General features: G+C 45.0%; 1 protein-coding gene across 2 annotated transcripts in view; it reads right to left on the bottom strand.

Moving 5' to 3' along the window:
• Positions 1-27,541, bottom strand: part of LOC137380189 (interleukin-17 receptor E-like) — an 83,872-nt gene that overhangs the window by 13,920 nt on the left and 42,411 nt on the right. For both annotated transcript variants that reach the window (XM_068051957.1, XM_068051958.1), the window contains 6 exons: positions 26,580-26,719; positions 25,727-25,783; positions 24,454-24,520; positions 23,092-23,264; positions 16,373-16,420; positions 14,287-14,332 (listed from right to left, as the gene is read on the bottom strand). In XM_068051957.1, coding sequence (XP_067908058.1) covers positions 14,287-14,332; positions 16,373-16,420; positions 23,092-23,264; positions 24,454-24,520; positions 25,727-25,783; positions 26,580-26,719 — 531 coding nt within the window. The remainder of the gene's footprint in view (positions 1-14,286; positions 14,333-16,372; positions 16,421-23,091; positions 23,265-24,453; positions 24,521-25,726; positions 25,784-26,579; positions 26,720-27,541) is intronic.

The following is a 27,541-nucleotide window of genomic DNA, read 5'->3' as shown; positions in this document are numbered from 1 at the left end:
AGGATGGCGAGTGGGGAGAAACTACGTCCGTGCTGGATGGGCAACATTCCGACCGCTGGGAAGGGAGGTCAGGGAGAATGGTGTCGATGCACCAGATGCGATTTTATGCCCCAGGTCCCAATCAGCAAAGGGGGATTCTCGATCACGAATTTCTCATTCCCTACTCAGCTGAGAAATTGCAAAAAATGGCCAGTTTTTTAAAGAAACTCCAGTTGGGGGAAGAGCTGTACAGTCATTTCCTGGAAATTGACCAGATGGCCGGGCTTCACAGCTTGTCTGATGGGGAGAAAGCCCGACTGCTCCTTTTTACCTAGGCTCCTTCTATTTATGCGGCCCTGCTGAATGAGGCCATGCCGGGGCAAGTGATATGGGATCAGATGAAAAGCCGAGTCACAGCAGCCATGGGGCTGACTAGAGGGGATCCATTTAAGTTGTCAGACCATACTCATCAGAAATCAACAGAGTCACTCACCAGCGATGTTCGCCAACAGGCTCTGGGCAGTCTATGATCAGCCCATGGGGACACCACTCGAGATCGACCACACTTACAGGCTGACGCCTTCAGTCACTGTTTGTGGACCCTTATAACCTAGTCTCTACCCTAACTGTAGTTTAGAGCCCAGTCTCTACCCTATCTGTAGGTTATAGCCCAGTCTCTACCCTATCTGCAGGTTATAACCCAGTCTCTACCCTATCTGTAGGTTATAACCCAGTCTCTATCCTATCTGCAGGTTATATCCCAGTCTCTATCCTATCTGCAGGTTATAACCCAGTCTCTCCCTTTTTTTGCAGGTTAAAGCCCAGTCTCTATCCTATCTGCAGGTTATATCCCAGTCTCTACCCTATCTGCAGGTTATAGCCCAGTCTCTATCCTATCTGCAGGTTATAACCCAGTCTCTATCCTATCTGCAGGTTATATCCCAGTCTCTACCCTATCTGCAGGTTATAACCCAGTCTCTATCCTATCTGCAGGTTATATCCCAGTCTCTATCCTATCTGCAGGTTATAACCCAGTCTCTATCCTATCTGCAGGTTATATCCCAGTCTCTATCCTATCTGCAGGTTATATCCCAGTCTCTACCCTATCTGCAGGTTATATCCCAGTCTCTATCCTATCTGCAGGTTATATCCCAGTCTCTACCCTATCTGCAGGTTATAGCCCAGTCTCTATCCTATCTGCAGGTTATAACCCAGTCTCTACCCTATCTGCAGGTTATAACCCAGTCTCTATCCTATCTGCAGGTTATATCCCAGTCTCTATCCTATCTGCAGGTTATAACCCAGTCTCTACCCTATCTGCAGGTTATAGCCCAGTCTCTATCCTATCTGCAGGTTATATCCCAGTCTCTATCCTATCTGCAGGTTATAACCCAGTCTCTATCCTATCTGCAGGTTAAAGCCCAGTCTCTGCACTATCTGCAGGTTATAACCCAGTCTCTACCCTATCTGTAGTTTATAGCCCAGTCTCTACCCTATCTGCAGGTTACAACTCAGTCTCTCCCCTATCTGCAGGTTATAACCCAGTCTCTCCCCTATCTGCAGGTTATATCCCAGTCTCTACCCTATCTGCAGGGTACAACTCAGTCTCTCCCCTATCTGTAGGTTATAACCCAGTCTCTACCCTATCTGTAGATTAAAGCCCAGTCTCTACCCTATCTGTAGGTTAAAGCCCAGTCTCTACCCTATCTGTAGGTTAAAGCCCAGTCTCTACCCTATCTGTAGGTTAAAGCCCAGTCTCTACCCTATCTGTAGGTTATAACCCAGTCTCTACCCTATCTGTAGATTAAAGCCCAGTCTCTCCCCTATCTGTAGGTTAAAGCCCAGTCTCTCCCCTATCTGTAGGTTATAAACCAGTCTCTACCCTATCTGTAGATTAAAGCCCAGTCTCTACCCTATCTGTAGGTTATAGCCCAGTCTCTACCCTATCTGCAGGTTATATCCCAGTCTCTACCCTATCTGCAGGTTACAACTCAGTCTCTCCCCTATCTGTAGGTTATAACCCAGTCTCTACCCTATCTGTAGATTAAAGCCCAGTCTCTACCCTATCTGTAGGTTAAAGCCCAGTCTCTACCCTATCTGTAGGTTAAAGCCCAGTCTCTACCCTATCTGTAGGTTATAACCCAGTCTCTACCCTATCTGTAGATTAAAGCCCAGTCTCTACCCTATCTGTAGGTTAAAGCCCAGTCTCTACCCTATCTGTAGGTTAAAGCCCAGTCTCTACCCTATCTGTAGGTTAAAGCCCAGTCTCTACCCTATCTGTAGGTTATAACCCAGTCTCTACCCTATCTGTAGGTTATAGCCCAGTCTCTATCCTATCTGTAGTTTATAGCCCAGTCTCTACCCTATCTGCAGGTTACAACTCAGTCTCTCCCCTATCTGCAGGTTATAACCCAGTCTCTCCCCTATCTGCAGGTTATAACCCAGTCTCTACCCTATCTGTAGATTAAAGCCCAGTCTCTCCCCTATCTGTAGGTTAAAGCCCAGTCTCTCCCCTATCTGTAGGTTATAAACCAGTCTCTACCCTATCTGTAGATTAAAGCCCAGTCTCTACCCTATCTGCAGGTTGAAACCCAGTCTCTACCCTATCTGCAGGTTATAACCCAGTCTCTACCCTATCTGTAGGTTATAAACCAGTCTCTACCCTATCTGTAGATTAAAGCCCAGTCTCTACTATATCTGTACGTTGTAGCCCAGTCTCTACCCTATGTGTAGGTTAAAGCCCAGTCTCTACCCTATCTGCAGGTTATAACCCAGTCTCTGCCCTATCTGTAGGTTATATCCCACTCTCTACCCTATCTGCAGGTTATAACCCAGTCTCTATCCTATCTGCAGGTTACAACCCAGTCTCTATCCTATCTGCAGGTTATAACCCAGTCTCTCCCCTATCTGCAGGTTATAACCCAGTCTCTACCCTATCTGCAGGTTATAACCCAGTCTCTACCCTATCTGCAGGTTATAACCCAGTCTCTCCCCTATCTGCAGGTTATAACCCAGTCTCTCCCCTATCTGCAGGTTATAACCCAGTCTCTACCCTATCTGCAGGTTATAACCCAGTCTCTCCCCTATCTGCAGGTTATAACCCAGTCTCTCCCCTATCTGCAGGTTATAACCCAGTCTCTCCCCTATCTGCAGGTTATAACCCAGTCTCTACCCTATCTGTAGATTAAAGCCCAGTCTCTATCCTATCTGCAGGTTATATCCCAGTCTCTATCCTATCTGCAGGTTATAACCCAGTCTCTACCCTATCTGTAGGTTATATCCCAGTCTCTACCCTATCTGCAGGTTATAACCCAGTCTCTACCCTATTTGCAGGTTGTAGCCCAGTCTCTACCCTATCTGCAGGTTATATCCCAGTCTCTACACTATCTGTAGGCAGCCTGTGAGGACTTTGACCCAGATGCCAATATCAATACGGAGGCAAGAGTCCTATGGAAAATGACCCTTAGATTTGAAAGGAGACAGGGAGAAAAGACGACTAAAGGGGAAATCCTTCAGGAAAAGGGGAAAGTATACAAGATAAAAGGAAACACCCAGAAACATTGGCATCAGGAGGGAGGTGAAATAAGGTCAGCCCCCTTGTGCTACCACTGTGGGGGTAAGAGTCACTACAAACAGGAATGTAAGAAACCCCTTCGCAGAAAGGAGGATTGAAACCCGAGCAGGCAGGAGAGGCTCTTGATAAAGTGCCCACAGCGCCATCCTGGGAGGACATGGAAAAGTGACTAGCGCCTCTAGAAAGGAGACAGCGAGTGGGCACTGTGCTCAGTGAGGAATGATGCCGGCACCCTTGAGGGGGCCACACCCAGCCAAGTACCTGTGTCCACTCAGGTATGATGAGTATGGGAGACCCTGTGTGGACATTTGTGTGAAGAGGAAGGAGGAAATCAGGAGGTGATGGTGTAGTGGTCATGCTACTAGGCTAGTAATCCAGATGCCTGGGCTAATTCCCTGGGGACATGGGTTCAAATCCTGCCACAGCAGCAGGTGGAATATAAATTTAATTAATAGATTCAATTAATTTCTAAAAATCTGGAATTGAATTCAGTAATGGTGTCAAGAAATTATCATAGTTTGTCATAAAAACCCATCTGGTTCACTAATGTCCTTTAGGGAAGGAAATCCTTACCTGGCTGTGCGGAGTTTGCAAGTTCGCCCTGTGACCGCGTGGGTTTCCGCCAGGTGCTCTGGTTCCCTCCCACAGCCAAAGACTTGCAGGTTGATAGGTAAATTGTCCATGGTAAATTGCCCCTAGTGTAGGTAGGTGGTAGGAGAATTGAGGGAAGGTGGGGATGTGGTAGGGACTATGGGATTAATGTAGGATTAATGGGTGGTTGTTAGTCGGCACAGACTCGGTGGGCTGAAGGGCCTGTTTCAGTGCTGTATCTCTAAATAAAAATAAATAAATACCTGGTAGCTACGGGAGCTTCCCGCACAGTTGTCTACTCTTGCCCCTCAAATCTCCATGGTCCAGTGGAGATCCCTTCACATTAGAGAGTTTCATGGGTGACTCAGTGGCTGAGACGACATCCAAACCCTTAGAGGTCCGGGTCGGAGCTCTGATCACTAAATGGGCCTGTATTCTGGCCAAGTGGTCAGACACAGGAGTAGGAGTTTTGGGAGCAGACTGGATGCTCTGCCACCAGGTGGCGGTAGATATGGGGAATAATTGCTCATGGGGAGGGGTAGCAGGAGAAGATGGGGTAGTGGACTTCCTGGGGAGAACTCGGAAAAGGAGGCCCATCGCCTCATTGAGATCATACAACCCTGATGCCCTGACACAGCAAACCCTTTCCGAATATAAAGATTAATTGGGGAACAGAAGGCCTCGTTTGCCAACCATAAGCATGAATGTGAGAGGGTGGCCAGGATGGAGGAACAGGTAGAAGGGGAAGCTATGGTGCGACCCCAGAAACAAAACACCTTCCCAAAAGAGGCAGAGGACGACTTAGAGAAAGCAATGAGATCCCTAGTGGGACAGGGAGTTCTCTGACCGACAGCTACCCACATCAATTCCCCCATTTGGCCCGTGAAGAAACTGGATGGGTCGTGGAGGATGACAGTGGACTATTTGGTCTTGAATACGAACACCCCAGCTTGTGCCCCCACAGTTGCCGCTGTGGCGGACTTGATAGCTGTTACCCTAGTCTATGCCCAGATTTTTACTATTTTAGAGATATCAAATGGGTTTTGGTCCATCTCGGTAAGGAAGGAGGACCAGTACAAATTTGCTTTCACATTTAAGGGTGAGCAGTTTACCTGGACATGTTTGCCCCAGGGCTTCCATAACAGCCCTTCCATCTTCCACCATTGTATGGCTGTTGCCCTGAAAGGACTTAGTCATCCAGGCCACCTCCTCCAATATGTGGATAACTTGCTCCTCTGAGGCTAAAGGGGGCCATTAGCAACCCCTGGCAGAATTGCTGGTTTGTTAAGAGAGGTAGGTTTTAAAGTAAACCTCATGAAGGCATAGCTAGGACAGAAGGAAGTCCAATTTCTAAGCTTGACATTCAGACCAGGGGAACGGGCCATAGATCAGGGGAGATGGGAAACCATAGAGGCACTTAACCGCCTGGGGTTGGTGCCATCCCTCCAATCATGTTTGGGCCTTAACGGGCATTGCAGGGAGTTCATTGAGGATCATGGTGGGAAGTCGGTGCTGCTGTTAGTCCTACTTAAGAAGGGAGAAGATTGGGAGTGGACACCGCAGTGTGAGGAGGCTTTTGTCCAATTGAAGGAAGATTTACAGTCAGCCCCTGCACTGGGTATGGTGGACCCAACCAGGGCATTCACTCTGGAAGTTGCTGCAAGTGACACCAGCCTAAGTGCAGTCCTTATGCAGGAGGTACATGGCCTCCAGTGGACGGTAGTGTACACGTCGAGGGTCCTCACTGAGGTAGAGAAGGGATAGTCAGTGTGTGAGCGCCACCTGCTGGCCACCTTCTGGGCAGTGAAACACTTTGCTGTGTATACAGGCACTCAGGTGGTGAGGCTGACCACCTCACACCCCTAGCCGACTATTACTAGAGGGCGCATCAAAGATGGGACGGTATCCAGTGCAGGAGAGGCTAGGTGGACCTTTTTGTTGCAGGACACCACCCTAAAGATCAAGACGCTGCCAGATCCTCAGCTGGTGGCTAGCCTTAGTTAACCAGGGGAGCCTCACATCTGCACCGTGGAGGGGGTCTGGGTGACTGAAGGGGGGTTCCAGGCAGGAATATATCCCAAAGGGCGAGACGCATTGAGCTGGCTATAAAATTACCATCCCACCTCAGTGCCCAACAGGCTGAACTGGTCGCTGTCAATTATGTGGTTACCCACCCTCAGGAATTTCCTACCCCTACACGATCTGCTACAACCCAATGTTTACCTTCAATGCCATGACTGAATATTTAGTAATTTGGAACTATGGGGGTTTCACATCGGCAGATGGTTGACTCTGAGTCAGTGCACCCTTGCTCAAGGCTATTTTCCAAGGGAAAGGGTAAACATACATAGAAACATAGAAAATAGGAGCAGGAGTAGGCCATTCGTCCCTTTGAGCCTGCTCCGCCATTCATTATGATCATGGCTGATCATCCAACTCAGTAGCCTGTTCCCGCTTTCGCCCCATACCCTTTGATCCCTTTAGACCCAAGAGCTATATCTAACTCCTTCTTGAAAACATACTATGTTTTGGCCTCAACTGCTTTCTGTGGTAGTGAATTCCACAGGTTCACCACTCTCTGGGTGAAGAGATTTCTCCTCATCTCAGTCCTGAAAGGTTTACCCCGTATCCTTAGACTATAACCCCTGGTTCTGGACTCCCCCACCATCGGGAACATCCTTCCTGCATCTACCCTGTCAAGTCCTGTTAGAATTTTATAGGTTTCTATGAGATCCCCCCTCACTTTTCTGAACTCCAGCAAATATAATCCCAACCGACTCAATCTCTCCTCATACGTCAGTCCCACCATCCCAGGAATCAATCTGGTAAACCTTTGCTGCACTCCCTCTATAGCAAGAACATTCTTCCTCAGATAATGAGACCAAAACTGCACACAATATTCCAGGTGTGGCCTCACCAAGGCCCTGTATAATTGCAGCAAGACATCCCTGCTCCTGTACTCGAATCCTCTCGCTATGAAGGCCAACATACCATTTGCCTTTTTTACCGCCTGTTCCAGCTGCATGCTTACCTTCAGCGACTGGTGTACGAGAACACCCAGGCCTCGCTGCATATTCCCCTCTCTCAGTTTATAGCCATTCAGATAATAATCTGCCTTCCTGTTTTTGCTACCAAAGTGGATAATCTCACATTTATCCACATTATACTGCATCTGCCATGCATTAGCCCACTCATTTAACTTGTCCAAATCATTCTAAAGTCTCTCTGCATCCTCCTCACAACTCACCCTCCCACCCAGTTTTGTGTCATCTGCAAATTTGGAGATATTACATTTAGTCCCCTCATCTAAATCATTAATGTATATTGTGAATAGCTGGGGTCCTAGCACCAATCCCTGCTGTACCCCACTAGTCACTGCCTGCCATTCGGAAAAAGACCCAATTTTCCCTACTCTTTGTTTCCTGTCCGCCAACCAAATTTCTATCCATCGCAATACACTACCCCCAATCCCATGCGCTTTAATTTTACATGCCAATCTCTTATGTGAGACTTTGTCGAAAGCCTTCTGAAAGTCCAAATAAACCACATCCACTAGCTCCCCATCATCCTCGAAGAATTCTAGTAGATTTGTCAAGCATGATTTCCCTTTCTTAAATCCATGTAACTCAGCCTGATTCTACCACTGTTCTCTAAATGCTCTGCTATAAAATCTTTGATAATGGACTTTAGAATTTTCCCCACTACCGACGTCAGGCTGACTGGTCTATAATTCCCTGCTTTCTCTCTACCTCCCTTTTTAAATGGTGGGGTTACATTAGCTACCCTCCAATCTGTAGGAACTGTTCCAGAGTCTATAGAATCTTGGAAGATGACCACCAATGCATCCACTATTTCTAGGGCCACTTCCTTAAGTACTCTGGGATGCATACCATTAGGCCCTGGGGTTTTATCGGCCTTCATTCCCTTCAATTTCCCCAACACCATTTCTCTACTAATACTGATTTCTTTCAGTTCTTCTCTCTCACCCTGTGTTCCCCAACATTTCTGGTATGTTATTTGTGTCCTCCTTTGTGAAGACAGAGCCAAAGTATGCATTTAGTTGGTCAGCCATTTCTTTAATCCCCATAATAAATTCCCCTGTTTCTGATTGTAAGGGACCTACATTTGTCTTCACCAATCTTTTTCTCTTCACATACCTATAGAAGCTTTTACTGTCAGTTTTTAAGTTCCCCGCAAGCTTGCTCTTGTACTCTATTTTCCACTTCTTAATCAATCCCTTGGTCCTCCTTTGCTGAATTCTAAACTGCTCCCAATCCTCAGGTCTGTAGTTTTTTCTGGTGAATTTGTATGCCTCTTCCTTGGATCTAATGCTATCTCTAATTTCCCTTGTAAGCCATGGTTTGGCTACCTTTCCTGTTTTACTTTTGCGCCAGATAGGGATAAAGAATTGTTGCAGTTAATCCATGAGCTCTTTAAATGTTTGCCATTGCCTATCCACCGTCATCCCTTTAAGTAACGTTTCCCAATCCGTCATGGCCAACTCACGCCTCATACCTTCATAGTTTCCTTTTCTAAGATTCAGGACCCTTGTCTCAGAATCAACTACGTCACTCTCCATCTTGGCCAGTATTACATCTATAAGGTTAAGGCTCATTCTAAAACCAAGCCTAGGAGGGAGGGGAATAAGAAGATGGATGAATTAGCCAAAAGGGAGTGGGGGGGGAGCGTAGAAGGAACGCCTTGAGAACCCTATCAATCAGGTGTAGTAATGGCACTTACTCCCAGTACACTTGTTGAGATCCAGCTCCCACGCAACTTCAAAGAGGTACAAATGAAAGATGTAGTTCTGAGGGCAGCTATTCAGGCCGAACTAGACAATTCCCCAGTGGAAGGACCCTTTGGAGCCCCGGATGTCCAGTTAAGGGAAGAAATGTTGTTTAAAGATGATAGATGGGTTGCCCCCGAGGGCTATCATCAAGAGCTTATTAGACTCGTACATGGGGGTCCAGGAGCGGGTCACCCTGGCCCTGAGACTACTTGGGAATGGATCAGGCCTGTGGCTTGGTGGCTCATCATCTGCCAGGATGTTGACAGTCATTGTAAAACCTGTTTGGTCTGTGCAGCAAACAATCCTGATTTTCACTATCACAAGGTTTCCATGGGTCTTACTAGGCACATAGAGGAACCCTGGCAATGGGTTCAGATTGATTTTATTGGTCCCCTATCTACCACAAAGAAAAGTAACAAGTTTTGTCTTGTTCTCGTGGCCAATTTCACCAAGTGGGTGGAAGCTTTTCCCTGTAAAGCAGCCACTGCATTGTAGGCTGCCAAGACCCTAGTGAGGGAAGTGTTTTCTCGATGGGGGCTACCGCAGATGGTGGAGTAAGACCAGGGCAGCCACTTCACAAGACGAGTAATGAGAGCTACTTTAAAGCTATTAGGGATTGCAGGTAAATGATTGTAGCGTATAACCCCCAGTCTGCAGGTATCATGGAATGCATGAACTGTACCCTCAAAAATGCTATGAGTAAAGATCTCCTCGCTCAGAACTGTTAGTGGGATGAGGTCCTCCCACTGATACTCATGGGTATTCAAGGTTCAAAATCCAAAGGGATGGGTTATTATCCTCATGAACTAGTCACTGGCATCAGATGTGAACACCAGTGCATCTGCTGGTGCCCACCCTTACCAAGACACAAGTCAGGGAAGTGATCAAGGGCAAATTTACATCTGAGGTGTGGCAGACATTCCATTTCCTATAGCGCAATGCCACAACAACTACAGGTTACAGTCACCCAGCGTAACCACTGGAACGTGGAGCCACTGAAACATCAGGAGTCGGGTGTGGGTGATCAGATCATGGTCCAAAAGTAAGCCAGAGTGGGAGTATTTGAACCACTCTACAAGGGCCCCTACTCTAAAGTGGACAAAGCCAGCCCTATGGTGTATGCAGTCCAGCTGCCCAAGTGGGTCAAGTGGTTTCACGTTAATCAGATGAAGCTTCACCAGCCGCCAAACGCAGGACCGAAGTCTAACGGTTGTGGTGGAGTTGTCTCTCTGCGACCCTGTGATTCAATCATGTGGGATTGTGATGAAGCCCCCATCCCACATCAGGGGGTATCATTGATGACACTCCCATAGGTGGTGACGCTTCCATAGGTGACACTATAGATGATGACACCTGGACGTTAGAACACTCCTTCCAGATGACAGCTTGAGATAATAAAATTGAGGCATCTGGGAGAACACCATCCCCATGACAGAGAACACCAACGCAGGCCCTGAGAAGGAGTAACAGGGATAGGAGACCCAAATGGGACTTTAATTTCATGTATCATTAAAGTTTGATTGTATATAATTATAATAGGCCCGTGACCAAATTTGCTAACAGGGCTGGGTTTTTTTTAATCATACAGAATTACAAAGATGAGGGGCTTATGAAGAAGGGCCAAGGAGCAGATTGGTTGTTATCCCCACACGAATGGTATTATATCACAATGTGCACCAAGAGGTAGTGCGGTGCTGATTAATTTGGCAGATATGGGACTACCTCCATGGTGTAAACATAAAACACCAGCATTGCAGAATTGAATACCGCATCAAGTTTTGAGGGAATTCTGGGAACGAACCAGCACTGTAATAATTGAGGATGAATGCGCTGGTCTTTCTGAGGGTTCAAAGAATCAAACAAGATCTCACTCTCACAGGAGGGTACAGTGTAGTTCGATTAATGACACGGGAACTAGAGTGAATACTGGGACATCACTCGTAAATCTTTCAGATTTAGCTACTATAGACGTATCAGTAAAAACCGTTAGGAACAGGTTAAAGAAAATATTACATGGGATGAATGATGTGGAACAGAGTGAATTAGAGGAAGATCAAATTATGACTGTTCATTTGCAAGATGTGGCGGGGGATTGGAAAGGCATGCTCACCGCATGAATGAAATTATGAGTGGATAAAAATGCCTCTGTGGAAGCTGCTGAAATTGATGCTTGCATGATATATGGATCTTGGTTGGTGGAACTGGCCAGTGAAAACCTTCAGAGGATTGTGGAAGGGAGATTGCCCTCCTGGGTTATTGACATCTTCGAGCGATGTCCCCTTGCCAACTTACAACCGATATCTGTAAAACCAGAGGACTCATGCAGTGAAACATGAGTGGCATCGAGGGAACAGTAGCACGGGCTGGCTAGGTTTTGGTTTTGTATTATCCGGTCCTAAAGGAAGGGGAGAAGCCCAACCCTCTCTTTAGAGTCGAAAACATTGGGGTAGAAAATCAGGGACATGTGTCACATTATGACTAACACCCTAGATACATGGCACAAGTGGACGGGACTACTTGGGTGGCCTCGGATTTGGCTGGGTGCACTTGGAAAGGGGATACTTTTGTTTGCCTGTACAGTGTAACTGAAAGTGCAGCACCAACCTGTGGGTTCACTTGGGATCAGGAAGGGCCCAATTGCATGATCATGGTGACCAGAAGAGAAGAGTTCCCAACACATGTGGCATATAAAGGAAAGGGGGAATATTGTGTCACAACCATACACTGGGAATACCAGTACAAGGATCAGATCTGTCCTGTTCCGGATTGAACGTTTTGTTTTACACCAGCTCAGCCTGTTAGACTGGGTGTGTGGGCATTATTGAATGTTTATGCTCATGGACAGGTGACTGTCACTGTAAGGGATGATTTGAAGGGACAGCTACATGAGTATGTTGTCCAGTTTGGGTATGACATACCCCCGCTGCCTGAATATCTTGCAGAGCTGTTACAGAGGATTAACACTTCAAGCAAACATTTTTATACCCTTCAACAAAGGAACGAAGAAACTAAGGAAGAAATAACAGACATTGGCAATGATAGTCATTGGTGGGACATTGGTCTTAGCCTCGAAATACATCTTTGGGTATGAATTATATCTCATGCAGAGGACATTGGGATGAAGGGAGAAGAATTATGACTGAAGACATCATCACTGGGTCTCATATTGGACTTTTTAAAAATAAAGACAGTTTAACTGAACACACACACACACACACACACACACACACAGAATCAGGAAATGCCATTAAACTGGTAGCCCAGACTATTACAACATCAGACACTCTATGTTATGAAAGTGCTTCCATTTAAAAAAAATTTTTTTTTTTGAGGATTTGTCTTAAAACTGAAAAGATTCCATGAATGTGTTTTTCTTTACCAAGTTCACCGAAAGGACACTTGAGATTTTGTTTGAAAGCCACCAGTGCTGGAAGTCATGTTCTTCGGGCTCAGTAAACAACAGAACCCTTGGTGACCTGGGGAAAAATGGTTACAGAGAAGCCATGTGTCAAGGTTTATGGATGTCAGGAGGTCGGCTCTCTGTTTGGGGTTTGGGCATTGTTTTCAGTTTAGTTGGGATGTGAATTGCTTGAAGACAGTTGGTGTTTTCCTGCCAAGGAAAAAGAAACCACCCAGCTCATCTCCTTCTCTACCTCTTTGAAGACATCCTGCAAAGATCCAGTGTGGGAGAGCTAAAATCCCTGATGCTGCACAGCACCTAAGAAACTGGAAAACAAATCTTGCAATTCAAGTGTGTGCTGGCAGAAAACGCTAATGCCTCATATCTCCTAGAAAGCCTACTAGAATAATTCTTGACATCTCCAGAAAGGACTGCTTCTGAAATGATCCCAGTGACCCGTCTCCGTATACCCGGATGCCAGACCAAAAAAGGTACAACTGACTTCCTTCCATATCCTCTCTTTTGTTCATCAAGAATTAGCAAGTATTTGGCCAAAGTAGGTTTTCTTTTGTCGTTTTTTTTATAACAGACCTCTGTCGAGAGAACTTCTGTATTTTTTCCAGTGTGTGTGTGAGTGTAATTGGGGAATTTTAAAAAGGGAACTTTTATATTTCAATCTGTGTGTTAATGATTTGCTTTGTTACTGGTTAAGTCTTGTTTCTGGTCATTGGTAACCCCCAGGATGTTGATAGTGGTGGATTCAGCGCTGGTAATGCCATTGAATGTCAAGGGGAGCTGGTTAGATTCTCTCTTGTTGGCTCTTGTGTGGTGTGAATGTTACTTGCCACTTAGCAGCCCAAGCCTCTATATTGTCCAGGTCTTGCTGCATTTCTACATTGACTGCTTCAGTATCTGAGGAATCACGAATGGTGCTGAACGTTGTGCAATCATCAGGAGGCCTAGAAGATTCGTGAAGACAGGGGCACAAAGGAACTTTTGCTAAATGCAGGAGTACTGGACATAAAGCAGGAGGAAAAAAGATGCGCATTTATATAACACCTTTCATGACCACAGGTTGTCCCAATGCACTTTAGAGCCAACAAAGTACTTTTGAAGTGCAGTCACTGTTGTGATGTAGGAAACATGGCAGTCAATTTGCATACAACAAACACCCACAAACAGCAAGATGATAATGATCAGATAGTCTATTTTTTTGTGAACTTGATTGAGTCACTTACGGCACAGAAGGAGGCCATTTGGCCTATCAAGTCCATGCTCGCCCTCCACGGAGCTATTTAGTCAGTTCCACTCCCCAGCTTGATCCCTGTAATGCTGCAAGTCTATTTCTCTCAAATGGTCATCCAATGTCCTCTTGAAGTCATTGGTTGCCCATGCTTCCACCATTGGGAATTGTTTATGTCCACTCGAGAGGACAGATGCGGCCTCAGTTTAACATCTCATCCAAAAAGTGGCACTTCTCGTAGTGCAGCTCAACTGTGTGGAGTGGGACTTAAACCCACAACTGGCTGACTCAGAGATCAGAATGCTACCAACTGAGCCACAGCATGAAGCTTCTTACAGAGTTATGTACACATGAATGTGACTGAAATTCAGCATCAAGGTGTGGAGGCAGAGGGATAGGATATGGAGGTGGGTGATAAGAGACTTGCCAGTATAGCAGGTAGGACCATGTAACACCCACACATGCAGATCAGACACCACCCTCCTCCATACACATAAGTCAGTTTATGCTGAATGAGTAAAAATAAATGTATACATTTGGTAATCCTGAACTAGAGGCGGATTTTCCTGATAAATGAGTTTGGTTTATTCCCATTCTCTTACTGCCCGTTGAAGGATACACTGTGGTTCCCTCTGAATGTTCTGGCTCACTTTCATTTTAAAAGCTGCAAACTCTGCAATCGTAATTATTTTTTAAAAAAGCTAACATACCTGGTCTGTTTCGGCACTCAATGTGACTGCTGTTTCTATATTTAAACTGCAAAAAAAAGGAAAGGGTAATTACATTATTGGCATCATGTCATGAAAATGAAGGTATGTGGTGCCAGAATTCTACTCTCATGGATCATTGCCATAGATAACCTCAAATTACAAGCTCAGACACAAGGCCAGGAACAACTTGCTTTTGGCGCTATCTCATTGCTGGATCAGAACTCCACATAATTGTATCAGTTTTGATCTCTGTCTTTATCAGCACTTATACCTGTTTCAGGTAAATGCAGTATCGGGAAGATCTCCTTCTAGTTCAGGATTATCGAAAATATAAATACATGTTTTTACTCATTCAGCATGTGTATGAAGGGGAATGATGTCTCATGTGCATGTATGGGTGTGCCATGGGCCTGGTTGCTGTACCAGCAAGTCTATTGCCACCTAGTCTCAGAATCCCACTGCACCCTGCTGCCTAATTTCAGTCGATTCATACAGGATGGGCCTAAAGCTTCCAATCAGATGACTTGCATTCGTAAGAAATCTCAATGTGAACTAACGCTTGCTACCAAGGGCTGCACTGCTGGCTCATTGGCTACAAATGTTCTGCATTTTGAGCTTTTCAGACCACGAATATCCCAGGTTAGATCCTTAGTTTGTGTTGAGAGACAGCCAAAGCGGGAGTATTAAAGCTGATGCTTGTGTGTCTGCGTTTGCGTGTGCGCCAACATGTGTGTGAGTACATGTATGTGTGTGTCTGTGTGTGTGGTTGTGAGTACGTTTATGTGCATGTGTGTGTGTTTGTGTGTGTGCATTAAATGGCAAAGCAGAGATCTGTGAGAAGTAATTGATGGTAATCTTTCTGTTCTTCATGGGTGTTGATAATGATGGAATGTTGTATTAGTGCTGCACTAATGTGTGCCGTCTGAATTTCAGACTGCGATGGAAGCCCAATTAAATGATGCCTCCTAAAAACTGTGATTCTAGTTGTTTCTCTCAAGATTTTCTCCAATCACAGAAATGATTAATTATTCTCTATGTGGGTTACCTGAATTATTCATTAAAATGCCCAATATCTGTTCCTTATTGGTATATGAAGAATTGCACCATTAATAATTATCCTTTCAACAATAACTTGCATTTATATAGCACCTATAATGTAGTAAGACATCCCAAGGTGCTTCACAAGAGTGTTATCAAACAAAATTTGAAACCAAGTCACATAAGGAGATCTTCGGACAGGTGACTGGCCACAGAGGTAGGTTTCAAGGGGCATCTTAAAGGAGGAAAGATAGGTAGAGAGGGGGACAGGTTTAGGAATCGAATTCCAAAGCTCAGGGCCTTGGCAATTAAAGGTATGCCGGCAATTTGTGAATATCAGGGATATGCAAGGGATCAGAATTGGAGGAGCACAAAGATCTCTGAGGGTTGCAGGGCTGGGGGAGGTTATAGATATAGGGAGGGGCGAGGTCACAGAGGGAACTGAAAACAAGGATGAGAACTTTATTATCAAGGCATTGCCGGACCGGAAGGCAATGTCGGTCAGCGAACACAAGAGCAGCGGGTGAACGGGACTTGGTGCAAGTTCGGATACAGAGTTTTGGATGAGCTCAGGTTTATGGAGGGTGGAAGATAGGAGGTCATCCAGGAGAGTGTTGGAATAGTTAGGTCGAGAGACAACAAAGGCATGAATGAAGGTTTCAGCAGAAGATGAGATGAGCCAGGCAATGTTACGGAGGTGGACGTAGGTGATCTTAGTGTTTGAGCGGATATGTGGTCGGAAGCTCATGGCAGAGTCAAATACACCATCAAGGTTGCAAACAGTCTGGTTGAGCCTCAGACAGCTGCCAGGAAGAGGGATGGAGTCTGTGTCTAGGAAACGGATTTTGTGTGGGGTGGGGGGGACCAAGGATAACAGCTTTGGTCTTCCCAATATTTAGTTGGAGGAAATTTCTGCTCATCCAGTGCTGGATGTTAGACAAGCAGTGTGACAAATTAGAGGCAGTGGAGGCAGTGAGAGAGGTTTTGGTGAGGAAGAGCTTTCATGATGAAAAATAAGCAATTGTGAATAAGCGAGAATATCAATTACCTTAAAACACATCTGAGAATGTCTGTCAACGCTCTCAAACACATAGCCCTGTGGAACAGAGAGGGAAGAAAATCAGCCACTAATTAATTACACTGTGTAGCATCCAAATAATCCTAATCAGATAACCAAATCTAAAAAGACAGCACCCAAATATCTGAACAGCAATGTTATGGTGTTAACCCCTTGAGGACTCTAGTAACATTTCTCAACCAAATCCACAATATAACAGTGTTACATTCTCACTTTGTTTTTTTATCACAGAATATTGCACTTTGAAAAGTCTTGTATTGATTTTATAATTTCTGTGTTTCTTTAAATATTAATTACTAGCTACATAGAGGCTAATTTTAACTCCAGAAACAGGTGGGTTGGGCTCGCGTGAGATGTTAAAATCTTAAAAATCTCAAACCTGACCCCGACCCACCCACTTCCAGGTTTAACAGAGACAGAACAGAAGGCGGGTTGGCCATTTAAATATTATAATGAGGCCGGGAGTCTCATATTTGATCTGTTTTACATGTCTAACCCTGGCTGGCCGGGTTTACCAGGCCTCGGGGACCCCTTCGCAGGAAAGGTAAGTGCCCCCACAGCACTGCTCGTGGGCCAGGAGAAGCATGAGAGTCCCCACTCCATTTAATTGTCAATATTGGTGTCATAGAGTCTACAGCATGGAAACAGACAGTTCATTGAGCCCAATTAATCCACGCCATCATTTATTATCCACACAGCCTCTCCCCACCCTCGTTATCTTGACTAATACTTGGAATGGGCGGGTTGTCTTATGAGGAAAGGTTGGACAAGCTGGGCTAGTATTAGCTGGAGCATAGAAGAGTAAGAGGCAACTTGACTGAAACATATAAGATCCTGAGGGGTCTTGACAGGATGAATGTGGAAAGGATGTTTCCCCTTGTGGAAGAATCTAGAACAAGGGCCACTGTTTAAAAACAAGGGGTCATCCATTTAAGACAGAGATGAGGAGAATTTTTTTCTCTCAGAGGATCGTGAGTCTTTGAAACGCTCATCCTCAAAAGGCGGTGGAAACAGAGTCCTTATATATTTTTAAGGCAGAGGTAGATAGATTCTTGATAAGCAAGAGGGTGGACGGTTATTGGGGTAAGTGGTAGCGTGGAGTTGAGGTTACAATCAGATCAACCATGATCTTGTTGAATGGCAGAGCATGCTCGAGGGGCCGAGTGGTCTACTCCTGCTCGTAATGTTATGTTCGGCTCTAATTCTATCAGCAGGCCTTTCTATTCCTTTCTCCTCATATGTTTATGTAGCTTCCCTTTAAATGCATCTTTGCTATACTACTCATTGATATGCAGGGGGCAGGCGTCAGGTGCCACTGTACAGGTTCCGACGTCATTTTTAAAGGGCTACGAGCCCACGTTACAATTTAAATTTTTTATGAGATATTGGATTAAAATTTATTGAAAAAAATTAAATTAATGTTTCTAGCCCCTCTCCCAACGCCCCCAGTAACCATACAATTTATTCCTCGTCTTCCCCACCCCCAAAATACTTACCTTGTGTACCTAACCTTCTCCCCCCACAAAGTTCATCAACTTTTAACTTTATCCTTTCCCACCATCCTGTGCACCAATCAGATTAGTTTGACCCCAGTTCCCCCCACACTGAAATACTTACCTCCTCCCGCCTCCCCACCAGTGTCCCACATCGGATCTCTGAATGGGTATCCAAAAGCGCGGGAGTGCCAGCCACCGGCAGCAATATCACTGCAGAATGGACGGCGGAAGTGGTTTATTTTTACAAATTTCAATATTCAGATTTGGCTCCTGTGCTGAGCAGCGGAGGGGCCGTCACGAGCCCTCGCCACCGCCGGCAATATCGGGCTGGGCCCTCATCACGTCCCCCGACGTCGTGGGGGGCTGGGTGGGGGGGAGGGTGGTGCTGTAAAACCCAGCCCTTCTCTACATCTACCCTATCAAACCGGCAGTACAGTGGCGCAGTGGTTAGCGGTGCAGTGGTTAGCACCGCAGCCTCACAGCTCCAGGGACCCGGATTTGATTCTGGGTACTGCCTGTGCGGAGTTTGCAAGTTCTCCCTGTGTCTGCATGGGTTTTCGCCAGGTGCTCTGGTTTCCTCCCACAGCCAAAGACTTGCAGGTTGATAGGTAAATTGGCTGTTGTAAATTGCCCCCAGTGTAGGCAGGTGGTAGAGAATATGGGATTACTGTAGAGTTAGTATAAATGGGTGGTTGTTGGTCGGCACAGGCTCGGTGGCCCATCCACCACCTCTTTTGCAGAGAGAAGAGCCCAGCCTGTTCAGCTTTTCCTGATAGTTATATCATCTAAGTTATGCTGTCATCCTTGTGAATCTTTTTTGCCGGAGCCTCCACCTACTTTATACAATAACGAGACCGGAACTGAAATTTTACAGAAATTGACAGAACAGAAAGAAAGATTTGCCAGTTCTCACAGAGTGAATAATATGCAGTCAACGATAGGCGAGAACACTAAGAGCAGGGGTGGAACAGTTTGGTGGGGCGGTGGGTGGGGAGAGTGAAGACTTTTCAGGTGTCTCAGTGTGATGTCTCTGGGAACTGTGCAATATGATGCAGTACAGGTCTCCAACACTAGAGGGAGCCTGTACACAGCTCATTGAGGACCTTCCCACAGCAATGAAGGGCTGGATTGTGTTGCCCCAATGCCAGGAGCGGTGGCAGGTACAGAAAATGGTGGCCGCCCTGCAGATGAGCCGCACCGCTGCGATTGCATGGCACGCGGCTACTTAACATATTGACGGCAGCCGCCACCCCCCTCCCCCCCAGTCGCGTGGCGGGGGCAGCATTGGTGACGCCGTTCACGGTGTCACCTGACGCCGGGGTAGATGCTGGCGCCATTTTTAAACGGTTCGACATAATGCAGAGTTGAGCCATTCCCCACCTCGGTGGCGCCAGCTTCTCCTGGATGGGAAAGTAAAGGCGCATGAGTGTCGCACGATGCGCTGGAGATTGGGAACTGAAGGTAAGATCGCGGGCAATTACTTTTAAATTTATGCAGAGAAGGTATTTTAAATATTTAAAGTCGGGTCCCGTCGCAGAGCGGCGGAGGTGCCGCCATGGAGCCTCGCCACCGCTGGGAAGGTCGGGCCCGACAATCCCGGCATCTTCTCTTGCCCATGGAAATGATTGGAGAGTGCACAGCGCACGCTCCATCCTTTGTCAACCTAAAATGGTAATCAGTGCCTGTTGAAATGGCTCTATTGCCTGGAACAGGCAGGCAGCAGTAAACCCCATTCAAAATGGAGCTGGGCACATCCTGGGGTTACCAGGCAGGTAAGGTTACTGACCTTCGGAGAATACTTGGCATCAGGTGGCAGGACTATATGTCCAACACAGAAGTCCTTGAAGCGGCCAACACCCCCAGCTTATACACACTACTGAGTCAGCGGCGCTCGAGATGGCTTGGCCATGTGAGCCGCATGGAAGATGGCAGGATCCCCAAAGACACATTGTACAGCGAGCTCGCCACTGGTATCAGACCCACCGGCCGTCCATGTCTCCGCTTTAAAGACGTCTGCAAACGCGACATGAAATCCTGTGACATTGATCACAAGTCGTGGGAGTCAGTTGCCAGCATTCGCCAGAGCTGGCGGGCAGCCATAAAGACAGGGCTAAATTGTGGCGAGTCGAAGAGACTTAGTAGTTGGCAGGAAAAAAGACAGAGGCGCAAGGGGAGAGCCAACTGTGCAATAGCCCCGACAAACAAATTTCTCTGCAGCACCTGTGGAAGAGCCTGTCACTCCAGAATTGGCCTTTATAGCCACTCCAGGCGCTGCTTCACAAACCACTGACCACCTCCAGGCGCGTATCCATTGTCTCTCGAGATAAGGAGGCCCAAAAAGAAAAAAGAAGGTTACTGACCCTATTTTTAGCCATTGCTACGCTGCTACCACCAGGCGATACAAGTTAAAGTCAATCCAACTCGGTTGGAAAGTCTGTAGATTCCCATTTGCGTGTGAAGAGAGAGATAAATAGGGTTTTTTCTTTGGAGGCTGTAAATTTCCAGCACTTCTCTTTTTATTTCAGATTTCCAGCATCCTTTTGTAAGACTGTATGTTAATTAGGGTTGAAAATAGAGAGCAGCAAAAGCTTTAGGAAGGCTCAGTAGGTCAGAAATACTAAATGAAAAATGAACAGAAGATCTGTAATGTAAGTCAAGTCAGATGACTCACTGACGTGCTTTACTTTGTATTATCCCATGAAGGTAAATGGTATGGATGAACGATATGAACCTGATTATAACTGTTGCTCTGTATGTTAAAGTAACTGCGGAAAGAAGCAGCTCAACAATTTGTAACAAGCCTTGCCTCATTGTTGTTAACTCAGTGCCTTTAGAAGGGCTGAGGAAGCATTCATGTGAAAGACGTGACTAGCCAGTCCCGATCACAAGGGAATGTGATTAATATGCTCCTGAGTTCTACAATTGTGTCACTAGATATAGCACAGTGTGACTCAACTCCCAGAAAAGTAAGACACTCAGACTGTCTGCAGGAGCCATTGACATCAATAACCCACGGAGTTATCTAAGGCTGAGCCGAATTTATAACGTTGTTGAGTATTTCTATAACTCTTTGTACTGTTGATCACCAAATATCGATCCAGCACCTTTTAAAGGTGCCAACTGATTCTGAATCAACTGCCTTCCACTACCCTGTAGGAAAATAAATGTTTTCTAATCTTTAGCCTTGTTTGAGGCTTTGAATTTTGTACTGCGTCCTCGCGACTTTTTTTCCACCTCATCTATGCCTTACATTCAAGACCTGTATCAGTTTTCTTACCTTTAGGGAAGGTAAGTTTAGATATTGAGACTTTCTTCATCCTCGTCACTTTTCTCTGCAATTTGTCCTGAGCATCCCTTTGCTTTTTGAGGTTATTTGACCAAAACTATACACCATAACAGAGAACAGCTCTCACAATTGATCTATATAATGTCAGTTCAACTTTTTGTTCCGACCCGCAGGACAATGCTGTCCAGATTTAATAGAGTGCCCAATTTACCGCAATAATATTTGCCTCATTAGATGCTTTCACTAGGTGCAGCCAAGTTGATTGGGACTTTGGACTGCTAGAGACTTTGGGTTGTCACAAACCCTTCATTTAGTACATTAGCTGCAAACTATGCTTTGCTCCAGGAAACTATATGTCAAGATAAAGTGTACAGATTAAAAATGCTGGTGATCAAAACTGGAGATGAATTGGATTTTTTGCTGTTCCAGGGCTTTTCAATTGTATTTTGCGGCTGCTGGATTAAAGATACTGTCTGGAATTTTTCCAGCACTTCAAAAGTGGCAGGGCGCACGCGTGGGATTCGCTCCGTGGAGTGGCCGCAATATTTAGCGCAGCAGTTCATTTACATGGAGCAGGCGCCAGCGCCATTTTTAAAGGGCTTCCAGCCGTTACAGTTAATTTACATTTTTAAGAGTAAAGTCACTATGAGTTTAATTAAAACAATGAAATAAATGGTTCAAGCCCCTCTCCCACTTTCCTAATGACTAATGACTTTATTGATTGTCCTGTCCCCCCTCAAAAAACTTATCTTCTGATCCCAACTTTATTCACTTTGACCTTCAACCCCTTCCCACCATCCCCTCAGCCAATCGCAAGAGTTTTCCCCGCTTCCCCCCCACCCTGAAAACTTAACTCCTCCCCACCAGTGTTCTGCCTCGGATCTCTGAACGGCAGGCGCAGGAGTTCCAGCAACCAGCCGGAATATCGGAGCGGGACAGCCGTCGCGACGAGGTAAGTATTTATTTATTCATTAACATTTATTTAAAAATTTAAATAAAGTTTCCATTGCGGAGCAGCGATGGGGGAGAGCCGCCACGAGCCCTCGCCACCGCCCGTAATATGCGGCGGCACCTTCCCGGCATCTAGGCCAGTGGCAGATCTCTCCCAGAGATATTTTCCGGGCACCCCCGCCATGACCCCTGATGTTGGGGGGCGCTGGTAAAATTCAGCCCATCGTCTATGAAAAGACAAACTGATGTTTCAGTTTGAGTTCCTGTTCCTGTTACGTGGCTCAGTAATGTTGATTACCTGAGCTTACATTGCAGAATGGTTTATCGACTGAGGTATTAGATGTTGCTTTGAACCAATTATTCTGTAAAGAGGTTTACAAAAAGGGGTTATAAATGATTCCACAAGGCCCATTCACGCTTTGTAGTATGAACACTTTGATATAACTTTTCCGACTCTCAGAATGAAACTAAGCTAGCAGAATGGAAAAATCTAAGCAATCCTGGTCGTGGTTCTGTATGGACGTAATGTCAATGTGAATATTTTCCATGTAGCAGCATGATCACTGTGCCCGTTAGCAAAACATTCATTCGCAGAGAGCCTATTATTCAGGTGTATCTTGTAGACTCTCTATTACCATAATGTCCATTATCAGACTGCTAAATGAAGAGGTTTGATTGTCATGTTAGTGATTCAATCTGGATGACTGTTTCTGTGCTGTTTAATTCTATGTAATCCCCAGTGTGTCATTTTTGGTTCCAGCACTAAGCGTGCAAAGATTATATTATTGGTAGGAAGTCTTGTCCACTAATTACATGTATTGTGAAAGCGCAGGCACACTGCCTTTTATTGTCCATTCATTGAAATGAAAATCATCGCTTAATCACTCTGAGATTCACTGTTATTGAGGAGAAAAAATCCTCCCGGTGAACAGTAGCACTGTATGACTGCCACTTACAGACTTTAAGAACTCGGTGGCCGACTCCTCAAACTCATCACAGAATCCATTTGTTTTCCAGCAGAGGACTACAAGAGGTTTAATGTAGCATTTCCCAGAGAAACGAACCGCCATGTTGTTGTTACGATGAACCAGATCAGAGAAATTGCTCGACTTCCACAGATCAGGACCAACTGCTCAGGAAGATTTTGAAATAAATTTCAAACATCATAAATCAAGGAGAGACAACATGATCGCTTTTGGTTTCAACAAGAGTATGTCATATACAACAGTGAAACCCTATGGATCATAGAATCTTACAGAAAAGGTCTTTCACCCTATCGTGCCTTTCCTGGCTCTTTAAAAGAGCTATCCAATTAATCTACTCTTTGCCCTTTGCCTTGCAAATTTTTCCTCTTCAATTATATATCCCATTCACTTAGGGAAGTTACTATTGAAGTGCATTCCATGTCATAACGAGTCATGTCATGTTAAAGATTTCTCCTCATCTCCCCACTGGTTCTTTTGCTAATTATCTTAAATCTGTGTCCTCTGGCTAGCAACCCACCACAAATGAAACAATTTCTCCTTATTTACTCTATCAAAACCACTCATAGTTTTGAACACCTCTATTAAATTTCCCCTTAACCTTATCTTCTCTTAAGGAGAATGATTCCAGATTCTCAAGTCTCTCCATATAACTGAAATCCCCCATCCTTGGTATCATTGTGGGAAATCCCCTCTACTCCCTCTCCAAGGCTTTAACATCCTTCCTAAAGTGTGGTGCCCAGGATTGAAATTATAGGTGCATACCTTGGAGTTCTGGGATGACATATAAAATTTAAATCCATGCTTCAATTAATTTTCATATATCTCAAGACAATGTGACTGTATGAATACACCAATGCCTTTTGAATGCAAAGTCCAAATATTCCAAATGTAACTTTATCAAAGTAATTTTAGAAGAACAAAATGATCTATTTCAATTCATTAGGCAAATATTATCAGGAACTATCTTAATAACCCTGTTGATAATAGGCTGGCTAGTGAATTTGTGATAATCACATCCATTATTTTCCAGTATCAGTGGGATGCTTATCCAGTGTTAATCAATGCTTCATGTTCCAACATGTTCAACCTTACATTTTCCCACAATAAATTATACCTGCCATTCCTTATCCCATCCACCTAACTTGTCTTGATCTCTTTGAATCTCTCCTACACTAGAAATACTGTTCTTCCTTGGAGAATGACTCATTTTTCTGATGTTTTCCTTACACAGCCTTCTGACTCCATTCTAAACACTTGGTGATTAGGTTTGTGCTTTTCAGCAGTTTAATCACATCCTTGTAAGATGTTTAATTATCTTTGTTTTATACTCACAGGCTTCAGGGGTATCGCTGAATGGGCAAACCTTTGTCCGATGGCTATCGAGCCCAGGGTAAAATACCTGAAGAAATGCAACCAGTCAACATTATTCACTAAACTTTCTCCACTGATCAAACTATCACGAAACAGGAGACCCATTCAAAAATAAGTAAATGTTCTTTCGACAATTCAGCAAGTTCACTAAGTGAGCAGTCAGGGTTTGATTCCCAGCCTGTGCTGAGTTAATTAACTGATATTGCTGCCCTACAATTGGTCTTGATACTCAGAGTTAAGGAGGAGTAAAAATATAGTTTCATATTTTTGCTCCATCTGGTGAAATGCACATGTGTGGATATTGGGTGAGAACAGAATCTGACTGTCCTCAGCTGTGGTGCTCCCAACAGTTAAATAGCCTGCACACAGCCTTTGACCAGGCTCACATATGAATAATGATAAGTTGGGCAAAGTACTACAGCGCCAGTGGAACCACAGCCTAGGGAGATGACAATGCCTTCAGGAGAGGGCAATAATTGGCCAAGAAAATTGGCAAAGAAAATAGAAAGTAAATTTATTCCCCCGACAGCAGAGTGAGCAAAACACCACCTGGCTGGGCACTGATGACTAGAAGGCCCAGGTTCAATCCTTGGTCTGTGCTAACTCAACTGACCTCAGTCAAGGCAACAGCTTTGAGTATTTTCAAATGGCTTCAGAGTCTCTAGGTTAGGGCGGGAGGGAGGGGGAGGATCATCCTGATCCTGAATATGATTCAGTCACTTCTTCTGGAGGATCCGCATGAGAACAGAAGAATATCTGTTCATGGCGCAAAAATCCATAATCGGAAAATGTGCAGACATTCAGGGGTTAATTTGCAACTTCAGCGGGGACACTTAGCTGGCAGTAGCAGATTGGCTGCCCATTATAAACCCCACCTGATTTTCCCGGACTAGCTGCATACATGATGAATGACCACAAGGGTAAGGAAGCTGCCACTAAATGTTTCCTATCTCCCTATGGGTAAACACATGGCTTCCTCCTGGAATGGCCATTGAAAATCATGTGTAAAAGCCCTAAATCCAGTGTCTGTGTGACAGCAGATGTTCAAAGCCAGTACACTGCCATCCTATAACTTAGGTCCTTTCCTTATTTGAAATAAACTTATCTACACAGTATAGGAAAATCTTCGACTGGGGATTATCAGCAAGGGGTCTGTAGGGGAATAGCCTGGAAAGAAAATTAAGAATCAAAAGAAAAGGCTTTGTTGAAATTAGTCTTTAATCATTATCATTACCTGGATGCAGAGGCAAGGAAGCAGGTATTCATAGGACAGAGAGGATGTAGTGTTAATCTGCAATGACACATAAGAAGCAATTCACAAGTTTGGACAACATGCTGAAACAGTGCAGTGAATGAAGAAATCATGAGTATAAAATGATCAGAGAATAAACTTCAGAATATTTTCTAACCTGGTTCCAATTAGTGCACTAACTGTACACAAGCAATGCAACCTTTTACCTAGAAAAAGACTGGAAATGTAGCCTACATCTCAGACCACTGAAAGCGATCAACACATTAAACATTTTCTTGTATATATAAATGTTACACTGCCAAAGGGATATATCACATGTGTAGAATTGGCTTTTGTAAAGAACACACAGATTTTACAAGCTCACTTGACTTTGTTCCTATTCCAATATCCTGTTTTCAGCAGCGCATTCCCTAACTTTACAATTACATGATGTGGTTTTAAACACTGATGGCTTAAGAAAAAGGAACACATCTGCAGCACCTCTCACAACCTAAGGACCTCCCAAATTGCTTGACAGCCAATGAGGTAGTTTCAAAGTGCAGTCACTTCCATCCCACCCTTTTGTAAATGCCCCCCTTAATGAAATTGGAAACTTGCAATACATGCTGGCCTTGCCAACGATGCCCACATCCCATGAATGAATTTTTAAAAATCTGAGGTATCACTGGGATGAAGCCACATCCTACCACCTGTGGCACAGCTGTACCCCAAGTGCCAAGCTGAATGTTACATTTCACCTCAGGTTTTGCAGGATTGTACCATAAAGACCGTATGGGCAGAAGTACCTAAACCCTTGTTACCTCGCAACAGATTTAAACATTTGTCAACTTCTTACCAGCTGAACTGAGCGGTTCTTTAGCTCACGGCACACCAGGCCCCGTTTGTAACATAACATGGCTTTCACCACATGTCCTGGGGGCACAGTAACTAAGATCTGCTTCTTCTCAGGAATAACAGAATAATTCATCTCTGGACCTACAGTGAAACAGGTGAATAGTTAAACTATATATATATATATATATAAAAACAGTGTAATATTTACATGGATTTCATTCATAAACTTTGCCAAATCCATTGCAAACACAGCTGGATTACAGGAAGTACTTAGCAATGCTAATAGAATGTTATTGTTTATTGCACGGGTAATTGAATACAAAAGTAGGGAGATTATGCTTCAGTTTTACAGGGCATTGGTGAGACCACATCAAGAGTACTGTGTACAGTACTGGTCTCCTTATTTAAGGAAGGATGTAAATGCGTTGGAAGCAGTTCAGAGAAGGTGTCCATTTCCGACACTTCCCTTCCTCGACTTCTCTATCTCCATCTCTGGGGATAGACTGTCTACTAATATTCATTATAAGCCCACTGACTCCCGCAGCTACCTCGACTACACTGTAAGGACTCCATTCCATTCTTCCAGTTTCTCCGTCTCCGAAGCATCTGCTCTGATGATGCAACCTTCCACGACAGTGCTTCTGATATATCTTCCTTTTTCCTCAACCAAGGATTCCCCCCTACTGTGGTTGACAGGGCCCTCAACTGTGTCCGGCCCATTTCCCGGAACTCTATCCTCACCCCTTCCCCTCCCTCCCAGAACCGTGACAGGGTTCCCCTTGTCCTCACTTTCTACCCCACCAGCCTGCACATCCAAAGGATCATCCTCTGCCAATTCCGCCACATCCAGCGTGATACGACTACCAAATGCATCTTCCCCTCCCCTCCCCTGTCAGCATTCCAAAGGGATCATTCCCTCCTTGACACCCTGGTCCACTCCTCCATTACTCTCAACACCTTGTC

This window comes from Heterodontus francisci, chromosome 19 (genome assembly GCF_036365525.1).
Source record: "Heterodontus francisci isolate sHetFra1 chromosome 19, sHetFra1.hap1, whole genome shotgun sequence".
In the NCBI taxonomy this organism is placed as follows: domain Eukaryota; kingdom Metazoa; phylum Chordata; class Chondrichthyes; order Heterodontiformes; family Heterodontidae; genus Heterodontus; species Heterodontus francisci.
Note: the sequence above shows the minus strand (reverse complement) of the source record. Positions and strands in the feature narration are given on the sequence as shown.